Source organism: Rhinoraja longicauda, chromosome 7, assembly GCF_053455715.1.
Source record: "Rhinoraja longicauda isolate Sanriku21f chromosome 7, sRhiLon1.1, whole genome shotgun sequence".
Classification (NCBI taxonomy): Eukaryota; Metazoa; Chordata; class Chondrichthyes; order Rajiformes; family Arhynchobatidae; genus Rhinoraja; species Rhinoraja longicauda.
Genome location: NC_135959.1, coordinates 40,011,806 through 40,024,830, shown reverse-complemented (window position 1 = coordinate 40,024,830; position 13,025 = coordinate 40,011,806). Strand labels below are relative to the sequence as shown.

The window sequence follows — 13,025 nt, the reverse complement described above, 5'->3', positions numbered from 1 at the left end:
AGACAATAGGTGCAGGAGGAGGCCATTCGGCCCTTCAAGCCAGCACCGCCATTCAATGTGATCATGGCTGATCATTCTCAATCAGTACCCCGTTCCTGCCTTCTCCCCATACCCCCTGACTCCGCTATCCTTAAGAGCTCTATCCAGCTCTCTCTTGAATGTATTCAGAGAATTGGCCTCCACTGCCACAGATTCACAACTCTCTGACTGAAAATGTTTTTCCTCATCTCAGTTCTAAATGGCATACCCCTTATTCTTAAACTGTGGCCCCTTGTTCTGGACTCCCCCAACATTGGGAACATGTTTCCTGCCTCTAACGTGTTCAACCCCTTAATAATCTTATACGTTTCGATAAGATCTCCTCTCATCCTTTTAAATTCCAGTATATACAAGCCTAGTCACTCCAGTCTTTCAACATATGACAGTCCCGCCATTCCGGGAATTAACCTAGTAAACCTATGCTGCACGCCCTCAATAACAAGAATATCCTTCCTCAAATTTGGAGACCAAAACTGCACACTGCACCCAACACTAGGGCCCTGTACAACTGCAGAAGGACCTCTTTGCTCCTCTACTCAACTCCTCTTGTTATGAAGGCCAACATTCCATTGGCTTTCTTCACTGCCTGCTGTACCTGCATGCTTCCTTTCAGTGACTGATGCACTAGGACACCCAGATCTCGTTGTACGTCCCCTGTTCCTAACTTGACACCATTCAGATAATACTCTGCCTTCCTATTCTTACCACCAAAGCGGATAACCTCACACTTATCCACATTAAACTGCATCTGCCATGCATCCGCCCACTCACACAACCTGTCCAAGTCACCCTGCAACCTCATAGCATCTTCCTCACAGTTCACACTACCACCCAGCTTTGTATCATCTGCAAATTTGCTAATGGTGCTTTTAATCCCTTCATCCAAGTCATTAATGTATAGTAAATAGCTGCGGTCCCAGCACCAAGCCTTGCGGTACCCCACTAGTTACTGCCTGTCATTCTGAAAGGGACCCATTTATCCCCACTTCACACAGTCTCTGCAAGGCCACCAGCATAATCAAGGACAAGTCACACCCTGGCCACTCCCTCTTTTCTCCCATCGGGCAAAAGGTATAGGTAGGAACTGCTGGTGCTGGTTTACACCAAAGAGACTCAAAATGCTGGAGTAACTCAGCAGGTCAGGCAGCATCTCTGGAGAAAAGGAACGGGTGACGTTTCTGGTCAAAACCCTTCTTCAGACTGACAGACAGGGGAGATAGAAACTCGAGATATGGAAAGGTAAGGTGTGAAAACGACAGATCAAGTGTGAAAATGCACACCTCCAGATTCAGTGACAGTTTCTTTCCAGCTGTTATCAGGCAACTGAACCATCCTACCACAACTAGAAAGCGGTCCTGAACTACTATCTAGCTCATTGGAGTTTAATTTAATTTAGAGATAAGTCGTGGAAACAGACACTTCAGCCCACTGATCCCACACCGACCAGCGATCACTGCACATTAATACCATCCTATGCACTAGGGATAATTTACATTCATACCAAGCCAATTAACCTACAAACCTGTACGTCTTTGGAGTGTGGGAGGAAACCGAAGATCTTGGAGAAAATCCATGTGGTCACAGGGAGAACATACAAACTCCATATAGACATCACCCCTGGTTGGGATTGAATCCAGGTCCATGGAATTATACGGCAGCAACTCTACCACAGTGTCACTGTGCCACCCCAAACCTTGGACTAGCTTTGATTGGACTTTACTGGCTTTATCCTACACTAAACATTATTCACATTATTTCCTTTATCATGTATCTGTATAAAGTGAATGGCTCAATTAATCATGTAATGTCTTTCCACTGACTGGTTTGTACGCAACAAAAGCTTTTCACTGTACCTCGGTACACATGACAATAAACTAAACTAAACAGAAATGTAGCCAACATAATCAAAGATGTGCCACCCCGGTCATTCCTTCTTCTCCCAGCTCCCATCCAGCAGAAGGTACAAAAGCTTGAAAGCATGCATCATCAGACTCAGCAAACAGCTTTTTCCCTTGTGTTATCCAGCTTCTGAACGGTCCTTGCATAAGCTAGGATATTGGATAATGTCCGATTCACCTCTACCCCCGTTGCAGGAATTGGACTTTGTCTATGGAACAGATGCACTACAATGTTGAGAACTATATTCTGCATTCTGGATCTTCCCCTTTGCTCTACCTATTGTACTTGAGTTTGGCTCGAGTATTTATGCACATTATTATCTGATCTGATTGAATAGCATGCAAAACAAATCTTTTCATTGTACCTCAGAACATGTGACAATAATAAACCTAAACCTAAACATACAATCAAGGGGAAGAACTGGGCTGGATTCAATATATTAAGAAGAGGCAACGGAAAAACTAATGAGCTTTCAATCACAAAAACCCCCCACAAAATGCTGGAGTCAGGCAGCATCTGTGGAGAATGTGGATAGATGAATCAGTAAGATAGGTGACAACACCTACTCCACAATCACTCTCAATATTGGTGCCCCACAAGGATGAGTTCCCAGTCCCCTACTATACTCCCTGTGCACTCATGACTGGCAGCCAAATTCAGCTCCTACCCCATCTACAAGTTTGCAGATGACCCAATTGTGGTGGGTCAGATCACAAACAGTAATAAGACAGAGTAGAGGGAGGAGATAGGCCACTTGGTGACATGGTGTCAGGACAATAACCTCTTCCTCAATGTCAGCAAGATGAAGGAGCTAGTTCTCGATGTTGGGAAGCAGGGGTGGAGATGGATGAGAGCTTCAAATTCCCAGGTGTAAATATCACCAATTTGTCCTGAACCAACCATATTGACATCAGGCCCACGAAAGCACACCAACGTCATCAGAAGACCAAAGATATTTGGCATGTTTCCAACGACTCTAACTGATCTCTACAAATGCGTCACAGAAAGCAAGCTATCCCATTGCATCATAGTTTGGTTTTGAAACAGCTCTGCCCAAGGTCGCAGAGATTTGGAATGTAATCCAGTCCATCACACACACCAGACTCCCCATCATTGACTCTATCCACACTTCATGCTGCCTCAGAAAAGCAAAAGGTGGTGCCAGATAAAAATCAAGGAAAGCAGAGTTGTGGATGTAGCCCAGTCCATCACACAGACCAAATTCCCCACCGTTGACTCCATTTACACTTTACATTGCCTCAGGAAAACAGCCAACACAATCAAAGACCACTCACCCCCCTGGTCATTTCTCCTCCTCCTCGTCTCCTGGCAGAAGTTTGAAAGCGTGCACCACCACATTCAAGAACAGCTTCTTCCCCTCTGTTATCAGGCTCTTGGAACCTCCCAAATACCAAGGATGAATTCCTGATCTTCCAATCTACTCTTGAAATCCTTGCACTTTTTTAAATCTGCACTTTCTTTGCAGCTGCAAAGCTACATGCTGCACTCTTAATTTTCTCTTTTGCATCGTCGCATGTTCTCATGTATGGCGTGATACGAGTGGATAGCTGACAAAGTAACGTTTTATACTCCTCAGTATATGTGACAATCATAGAAACATAGAAAATAGGTGCAGGAGACAGCCATGTGGCCCTTCGAGCCAGCACCACCATTTATTGTGATCATGGCTGATCACCCACAATCAGTAACCTGAGCCTGCCTTCTCCCCATATCCCTTGATTCCTCTAGCCCCTAGAACTCTATCTAACTCTCTTTTAAATTCATCCAGTGAATTGGCCTCCACTGCCCTCTGTGGCAGAGAATTTCACAAATTCCCAACTCTCTGGGTGAAAATGTTTCTTCTCACCTCAGTTTTAAATGGCCTCCCCTTTATTCTAAGACCATGGCCCCTGGTTCTGGACTCCCCAACATTGGGAACATTTTTCCTGCATCGAGGTTGTCCAGTCCTTTTATAATTTTATACGTCTCTATAAGATCCCCTCTCATCCTCCTAAATTCCAGTGAATACAAGCCCAGTCTTTCCAATCTTTCCTCAGATGACAGTCCCTCCATCCCAGGGATTAACCTCGTGAACCTACACCGCACTACCTCAATAGCCAGGACTTCCTTCCTCAAATTAGGAGACCAGAACTGCACACAATACTCCAGATGTGGTCTCACCAGGGCCCTATACAACTGCAGAAGGACCTCCATGCTCCTATACTCAAATCATCTCATTATGAAGGCCAACATGCCACTAGCTTTCTTCACTGCCTGTTGTAACTGTACGCTTACTTTCAGTGACTAGTGTACAAGGACACCAAGGTCTCGTTGCACTTCCCCTTTACCTAATCTGACACCATTGTGATAATAATCAGCCTCCTTGTTTTTGCCGCCAAAGTGGATAACCTCACATTTATCTACTTTATACTGCATCTGCTATGCATCCGCCCACTCACTCAACCTGTTCTAGTCACCCTGCAACCTCCTAACATCCTCTTCACAGTTCACACTGCCACCCAGCTTTGTGTCATCTGCAAACTTGCTAGTGTTACTTCTAATTCCATCATCCAAACCATTAATATATATTGTAAATTGTTGCAGCCCCAGCACCGAGCCTTGCGGCACTCCACTCGCCACTGCCTGCCATTCTGTAAAGGACCCGTTTATTCCGACTCTTTGCTTCCTGTCTGCCAACCAATTCTCTATCCATGTCAATACCCTACCCCCAATACCATGTGCTCTAATTTTGCTCACCAACCTTCTGTGTGGGACCTTATCAAAGGCTTTCTGAAAGTCTAGATACACTACATCCACTGGCTCTCCTTCATCCATTTTACTTGTCACATCCTTAAAAGATTCCAGAAGATTAGTCAAGCAGGATTTCCCTTTCATAAATCCATGCTGACTTGGACCAATCCTTTTACTGCTATCCAAATGCGCCGTTATTACCTCTTTAATAATTGACTCCAGCATCTTCCCCACCACTGATGTCAGGCTAACTGGTCTATAATTCACCGTTTTCTCTCTTGCTCCTTTCTTGAAAAGTTGGATAACATTAGCTACCCTCCAATCCATAGGAACTGATCCCGAATCTATTGAACATTGGAAAATGATCACCAATGCGTCCACGATTTCTAGAGCCACCTCCTCGAGTACCCTGGGATGCAGACCATCAGGCCCTGGGGATTTATCAGCCTTCAGTCCCATCAGTCAACCCAATACTATTTCTCCCCTGAAGAAATTTCAGTCTGAAGAAGGGTCTCGACCCGAAACGTCACCCATTCCTTCTCTCCCGAGATGCTGCCTGACCTGCTGAGTTACTCCAGCATTTTGTGAATAAATCGATTTGTACCAGCATCTGCAGTTATTTTCTTATACCATTTCTTGCCTAATGCAAATTTCTATCAGTTCTTCTGTCTCCTTAAATCCTCGGTCCTCTAGTACATCTGGGAGATTGTTTGTGTCTTCATAAACCAATACAAGTCTACAAATAAAACTAAGTTGCCAATCGCAGTTTGAGAATAGTTGACAGATTAGCTGATCGATAGAAAGTGCCATTTTAGTTCATGGAGAATCAGAAGAGAATTGAGGGCTTGATGTACAGAGTTATACAGCACAGAAACAGGCCCTTCAGCCCCACAAGTCCACGTTAAACCAAGATATCAATTACTTTGAATTAATAACATGGAATCAAAAAGTACGTGGGAAGAAAAATGAATAACACTAATTACTTCATTTTGCGAAATGATTCAAAACATTCAAACAGTAAAAAGATCCTGTGGAATCAGTGTGCAGTCAGTCCATCGTAATAATCGACAAAGAACATTGAATTATTTCAAAGACAAAACACAACGTCATGGAGTAACTCAGCGGGGGTCAGGCAACATCTCTGGATAAAAAGGATAGGCAATGTTTTGGATCGGAATCCTTCAGACTAAATATTGAATTATTTCATATTAATTACGTGCCTTCCTCATTCATACAAATTTGTTTTGAGGCATAGTGTGGAAACAGGATCTTTGGCTCACCGACTCCATGCTGACCATCGATACCCATTCACGCTAGTTCTATGTTATCCCACTTTCTTATCCACTCCCTACACACTAGCGACAATTTACAGGGACCAATTAACCTACAAACCCACACATCTTTGGGATGTGAGAGGAAATCCAACGACCCAGAGGAAGCCCACACGGTCACATGGAGAATATACAAACTCCATCGACAGCACCCTAGGTCAGGATTGAACTTGGTCTCTGGCGCTGTGAGGAGATGATTCTACCTGCTGTGCCGCTGTGCCACTGTGCCCCCCCCCACCCACCCCCCCTTGCGAATTCTCTTAAACCATCACCCAGTATATTATTGTTTTTATAGCCTTTAACAATCTCTCTCCAGTTAGCTGAACTCTAGTTACTGAGCATTTATTGTAAAATAATATCCAGCAGAAAGCCCTGTGTTTTCCCTGGGGAAAGGCAAAAATGGTTTGGATATCCTTAGCTGGAAGATGTGTTGAGAATTAATTTACTGGCACATTGTGTGATCACTGAAGGGAGAGGAAGAGGATGGGTGGCTTCTTGTTTAGTTTTGTTTACAAGTCTAAGTTAATTTACAAGTACAAAATGACAACCAAAACACTTTTCTAAGGAGAGACCAATCCAAAAAAATATATACTCAAGGATAGCAAAGGTTAAGAGGGATACGACCAAATGTGGGCAGATGGGGCATCTTGGTCAACATGGGCATTTAGGACCGAAGGGGCTGCTTCTGTGTTGTATGACTCTATGATACAAGTCAGAGTATTGAGTAAAGAAGTTGGGGGTTTATATTAAAGTTGTACAAGACATTGGTGAGTCCAAATTCAGAGTATTGTATTCAGTTTTGGTCACCCTGTTATAGGAAAGCTGTTGTTCAGCTGGAAAGGGTGGAGTGAAGATTTATGAGGATGTTGCCAGGACTCAAGGGCCTGAGCTCTAGGGAGAGGTTGGGTAGGCTAGGTCTTTATTCCTTGGAGCGCAAGAGAGGAGGGGTGATTTTATAGAAGTGTGTAAGATCACGAGAATAGATAGGATAAAAACACAGAGTATTTTATCCAGAGTTAGGGAATTAAGAAATAGAGGACATAGAGAGAGTTAGATTTAGCTCTTAGGGGTAAAGGAATGAAGGGATATGGGGAAAAAGCAGGAACGGGGTACTGATTTTAGATGATCAGCCATATTGAATGGTGGTGCTAGCTCGAAGGGCTGAATGGCCTATCACTGCACCCATTTTTCCATGTTTCGATGATTCTATGTAGGCTTGAGATGAGAGGGGAAAGGTATAACAGCAACCCGATAAAAACGTTTTCACTCAGAGGGTGGTGGGTATATGGAATGAGCTGCCAGAGGAGGCGGTTGAGGCAGTACTATAACAACATTTAAAAGACATTTGTATAGGTACATGGATAGGAAATGTGGGATGTGGACCAATTACGGGCAGGTGGAACTCGTATAGATGGGGAATGTTGGTTGGTATGGACAAGTTGGGCCGAAGGCCACGTTTCCATGCTGTATGACTACGAAACAAGTATCAAACCAAGCCATTTTAACTTTCATCTAAGAAGCACTCAAGCCCTTACGGCACCCAGCGGTCCTGGAATGCTGAAACGGTGCCTGTGGACACCTTGCACTCCCTCTCCAGGGACACATGGGCATGTACACAAGCCCGCAAGGAGGTTGGGCCGTCGGACTGCGTGGAGCCCCTGGCTGCCATGACCCACCAATGGCCGGCTTGGTCAGTCCTAGCTGCAGATCCCCCCGACCCCGTCCCACCCTTCCACATCGGGGGGCCAAAGATCAGCAGAATGGGGCTGAAGTTTTAATAATAAAATGTGGAAACAGGCCCTTCAGCCCACCGAGCCCACACTGACCACCAGAGTGGCACAGTAGCGTAGCGAGTAGAGCTGCTGCCTCACAGCCCCAGAGACCCGGGTTCGATCCTGACCTCGGGTGCTGTCTATGTGCAGTTTGCAAGTTCTTCCTGTGACCGCGTGGATTTCCTTTGGGTGACTTTGGACTTTAGAGATACAGCACGGAAACAGGCCCTTTGGCCCACCGAGTCAGCACTATCGATCACTCCGTACACCAACACTATCCTACACACTAGGTACAATTTACAATTTTTCCAAAGCCAATTAACCTGCAAATCTGTACGACTTTGGAGTGTGGGAGGAAACCAGAGCACCCGAAGACAACCCACGGTCACAGGGAGAATGTGCAAACTCCATACAGACAGCACCAGTAGTCAGGATCAAACTTGGGTCTCTGGCGCTCTGACACAGCAATTCTACCACTACGTCGATGTGCCATATATTTGATCTAATTGGATAGCATGCAAAACAATGGATTTCTCACTGTACCTCGGTACACACAATAATAAAGTATCTCAGTACATGTGACAATAATAAACCTAAAGCTAAAAGGAACAATTAGTGTATGCAACACATTTAGCAATCTTAAAGGGAACTGACCTTTTAAAATATGCATCTTACATTAACAATTAAAGCCTTTAAACATCCATTGGTGCATCCACTTTTAACAGAAGGCCAATGATACAAAATGGTGAAAGTCTATCCTTAAAAATAGCTTAATAGATGAGATATTGGAAATAAATTCAGTCTTTATCAGTGCTAACCAGGGTTTGTAGTAAATGCTACCTGTACAACTGCTATACATCAATAGGTCACATTCTCTCTATGTAATGTGGCCAGCAGTCGCCAATAATTCAACCCAGATCAGTACAAATATATTTTCAATTTGGTGAACAGGGTTTATGGTAATGACAAAGGAATATCGTGGACAGACCATCTTTCAAAGAGGCCAAAGGAAGCAATCTGACTCCACCCTGTGCTCCCCTTTGTGTGGGGCACTGCAGATATTCTGTACATCCGTGCTTCCCTTGCACAGACCTATTTACAACACAACAATTTCTATATTTAGTTGGTTTCATTCATGGTGGTTGTTTAAATTAGGTCATTGGCAAATCAAATAAATCGCATTTTAATTTAATTATCACCACGGTTTAAAAAAAAGGAGCATACTGACATATTCTTTGTGCTCTCCCCCCAATTTGTTGCATGTTCTGCAAACCTTCAATTAAAATACCTCTCTCCTCTTGCCATCATAATGCAATATAACTTGGGGTGTTTTATATTCTCCCCCAATATTATCTGCCAATCTATACACGCACAGCCGTGATCCCCATTCACTGCAGCAAATTCCAAATAACAGGGGGGAAAAAATGGTCGGCAGATTTATAAGTAATTCAGATTTAATTGTTTCTAAAAAGGTCAGGATCTACTAATGGGTGGGAGTTTATGCACCTTAACAGCTCATTAGAAATAAATTATATTTTTGGATCCAAGTCCCTCAGCTGAGAGGAAACAAAAATAAGAGAAGGATTTAATCTGCAAACCATTTCTCTTTTAGAATGAGCCCAATTCAAAGCTGGAGATAAAGCTCACGTATTCATCCTTTTTTTTCCCCATTGAGACATGTTACCACTTTAATTCACTGATAGTTGAATCTTCAATCAGTACAAAGCTGAAACTGCACATTGTTTAAACTGAGCATGCGAGAGGTTAGACTTTATTTGTCTGGCCAAGATGATGAAATATCTCCCTGCTAATAGATTCCCTTCTGTCACCCAGTGCAGAAACAGAAGAGTCATAGTGTCATACAGCACAGAAACAGGCCCTTCGGCCCTACTCTTCCATGCCGACCGAGATGCCAGATTTGCCCACATTTGGCCCATGTCCCTCAAAACCTTTCCTATGGATGTACCTGGCCATAAAAACACACCATGCTGGAGTAACACAGTGGGTCAGGCAGCATCTCAGGAGAACATGGATAGGTGACATTTTGGATAGGGACCCTTCTTCAGACTGAATTGTCTCTCCCCCTTTTGCAGTTTTCTACACAACCCCTGCCCCGCCCACCCACCCACCCCCAATCAGTCTGAGGAAGGGTCTGGAACTGAAATGTTACCTATCAGTGTTCTCCAGAGATGCTGCCTGACCCGCTGAGCTACTCCAGCACTTTGTGTCTTATTTTCGCTCTGCATTTGTGTACAAAGTCGTGAGAGGAATAGATCAGGTAGATGCACAGAGTCTCTTGCTCAGAGCAGGGGATTCAAGAACCAGAGAACATAGGTTTAAATTGAGGGGGGTAAGATTTAATAAGAACCCGAGGGTTACCTTTTTTTAAAATATATACAAAGGGTGGCGAGTGTATGGAATGAGTTGCCGGAAGGGATAGTTGAGGTAGGGACTATGACAACGTTTAAGAAACATTTAAACAGGTACATGGATAAGACAGGTTTAGAGGGATATGGGGCAAACACAGGCAGGTGGGACTAATGTAGATGGGACATGTTGGTTGGTGTGGGCAAGTTGGGCCGAAGGGCCTGTTTCCACATCGTATGTGTCTATGACTATCTTGTGTAGGAAGGAACTGCAAATGCTGGTTTAAACTGAAGATAGACACAAAATGCTCGAGTAACATCATTATGGAGGAACTGATCATTATGGAGGAACTGATCATTAGCGAAGGAATGGGTGACGGAAAACATTGCCCATTACTTCTCTCCAGAGATGCTGCCAGTCCCACTGAGTTACTCCAGCATTTTGTGTCTAGCTTCTATGACTATCTTGTTTGGGCAGCTTCTCACAAGTCCATATTTCTGAAGAATAACCACTCTCAGTCTGATGAAGTGTTTCAACTCCAGACGTCACTTATTCCTTTTCTTCAGAGATGCTGCCTGACCCGCTGAGTTACTCCAGCATTTCGTGTCTATCTTTTGTGTAAACCAGCATCTGCAAGTCCCTTGTTTCTGCATGGTACCTGTCCAAATATCTCTTAAATGCTGACATAGTATGAGAGTACACGACGGGGTTTTTAAAAAAAAACTTTGTGCTTTGGTTACGCACCTGTCACTAGCTCTTCCAACCTGGTTACCTTCCTCAGCCCATCGATGGTGTAGAGGACACGAACTCCCTGGGGCAGATTGACATTGTCGGAGAGAGTCCGGGTGAGATCAGCCAGCAGCGCCTCGAAGGAGCGGAAGCGGTCCTGAGACACTGCATAGACGATGCCTTTGAAATAGCGGTCCCCGTTGCGGTAAAAACGCACTTTCTTGGCCTTTTTCTCGGAGCTAAGCGTTTGCAGAGTCCGGGTTCGGTAGAAGCTGCAGTGGGCACTGTGTGTGGGGCTGGGTAACCCATTGAGACGGGAGCCCCGGCCGTATCTCAAAGCCTTGTCTCGCTCGTCAAAATGCTCGAACTCCAGGTCTCTGTCCATGTCCAACTGATCTGCAATTATTTTTTAGAGCAAAAATAAAAAGGACGTATGAATTTATCTTTATCTCCCAACACCAGGTTGCTTTCTAACAAAGGAATATCACCACTTAACTCAGAGGGGAAAAACAGCCCTCATTGCAAGATAGTCAATTAAAAAAATATTTATTTCGTATGCTACAAATCAACACTTAATTCAGTGGCGAGAAAGCCCTCCTCAACAAATAATCAATTTAATACAAAAATATTCATTCCACATTTTGTAAGGCAGCACTTAACTCAAAAGGGGAGGGAGAGAGGGAGCTTGCGTTACAAAATAGCAAATTAAAATATATATTTTACACGGTGAAAGCCGACTCAAAGGGAGGAAACGCTCTCGTTACAAATAGTAAAATTAAGAATAAATTTAGAAAATATTTATTTTGCATTCTGCAAACCACTTAAATTTAGAAGGGGGAACCCGCTTTACAAAATAATCAATCTACATTTAATTCAGAGCGGGGTGGGTGAAGAAGCCCTCTTTACTAAATAATCAATAAAAATATTTATTTTACATGTTGCAAATCAACATTTAATTCAATGGAAGAAAGGCCCTTTTTAAAAAGAAATAAATGAAATATATATTTTGCATTCTGCAGGCTGCGGTTTAAAGCCGCTGGATATTGCAAGAGGAAATGTAACGTGATACATACTAATATCTGCAGGTAGAGGTGGGTCCCTTTTATGTCACGGTTTTTCTTCTCAATGAACGTTATTAGGTGAAAGAGGTGCTGCTTGCCTTTGTTGTGTCTCCGGAGCTCTCTGTATCAGTTCTGTGAGTTGGAAGGGGGGCAGCAGCTGCTTGCTTCTTCTGCCACTGCTGACTGCCTGCTATTTGAATTGGCCCATCCCTCATTTACATTCACCCTTCGCACCACTCACACCCTCCTCTCATCCTCCCCAGAGAAAGTATTCACCGGTTTAAATCACATCCCGGCTCATCCGGCTTGTGAACAGAACGATTCATCCAAGTTGTTTTAATATGTGTGTCAACTAAAGATGCTAACCAGCGTTAACGCTGACTGATGTTGAGATGGGAATAGAGAATGCAGAGGTGAATTGCAACATTTAACGATGTTATACAAAAGAGAAACATTTATATCAGACAAAAGTGAATTGCATCATGTAAGCAATGTTATACAAAAGAGAAACATTTATACAAAAGGGAAAAGTGAATTGCAACATATAAGTAATTGTTATATAAAAGAGAAACATTCATATGAAAGGGAAAAGTGCATTGTAACTTATAAGCCAATGTTATACAAAAGAGAAACATTTATATAAAAGGGAATAGTGAATTGCAACGTCTTAGTATACAAAGGAGATATATTTATATAAAGAGGTGAATTGCAACGTTAGCAATGTTACACAAAAAAGAAACATTTATATCGAGAAAGGGCGGATTGCAACATTTTAGCAATGTTATAAAAATCGAATGAATTCTTCCTGCAGAGAGCTCTTCATGCACTTGTGATCTTTATCAAAAGTCCATCTTGTAATTAAAAAAAAATTGGGATGCTCCTGGAGAGAGTACCTGCCCAAATGTTTCTTAAATGTTTCTTAAGGAGATTTAAATGTTTCTTACCTCCTCCGTCAGCTTGTTCCATATACCGAACAACCTTTGTGTAAAAATGTTACATGTGGTCCAAGGAATAGAGTCCCAACCTTCTCAACCTCTCCCTATAACTCAGGCACTCAACTGGCAACATCCTCGTAA

At 43.3% G+C, this 13,025-nt stretch overlaps 1 protein-coding gene across 1 annotated transcript in view; it reads right to left on the bottom strand.

Moving 5' to 3' along the window:
* LOC144595184 (serine/threonine-protein kinase DCLK1-like) overlaps positions 1 to 12,133 on the bottom strand; it is a 121,908-nt gene extending 109,775 nt beyond the window's left edge. Inside the window, exons 1-2 of the mRNA XM_078402345.1 lie at positions 11,962 to 12,133; positions 10,904 to 11,284 (exon numbers count right to left, since the gene is read on the bottom strand). Coding sequence (XP_078258471.1) covers positions 10,904 to 11,273 — 370 coding nt within the window. The 5' untranslated portion in view covers positions 11,274 to 11,284; positions 11,962 to 12,133. The remainder of the gene's footprint in view (positions 1 to 10,903; positions 11,285 to 11,961) is intronic.
* Positions 12,134 to 13,025: the final 892 nt, after the last annotated feature.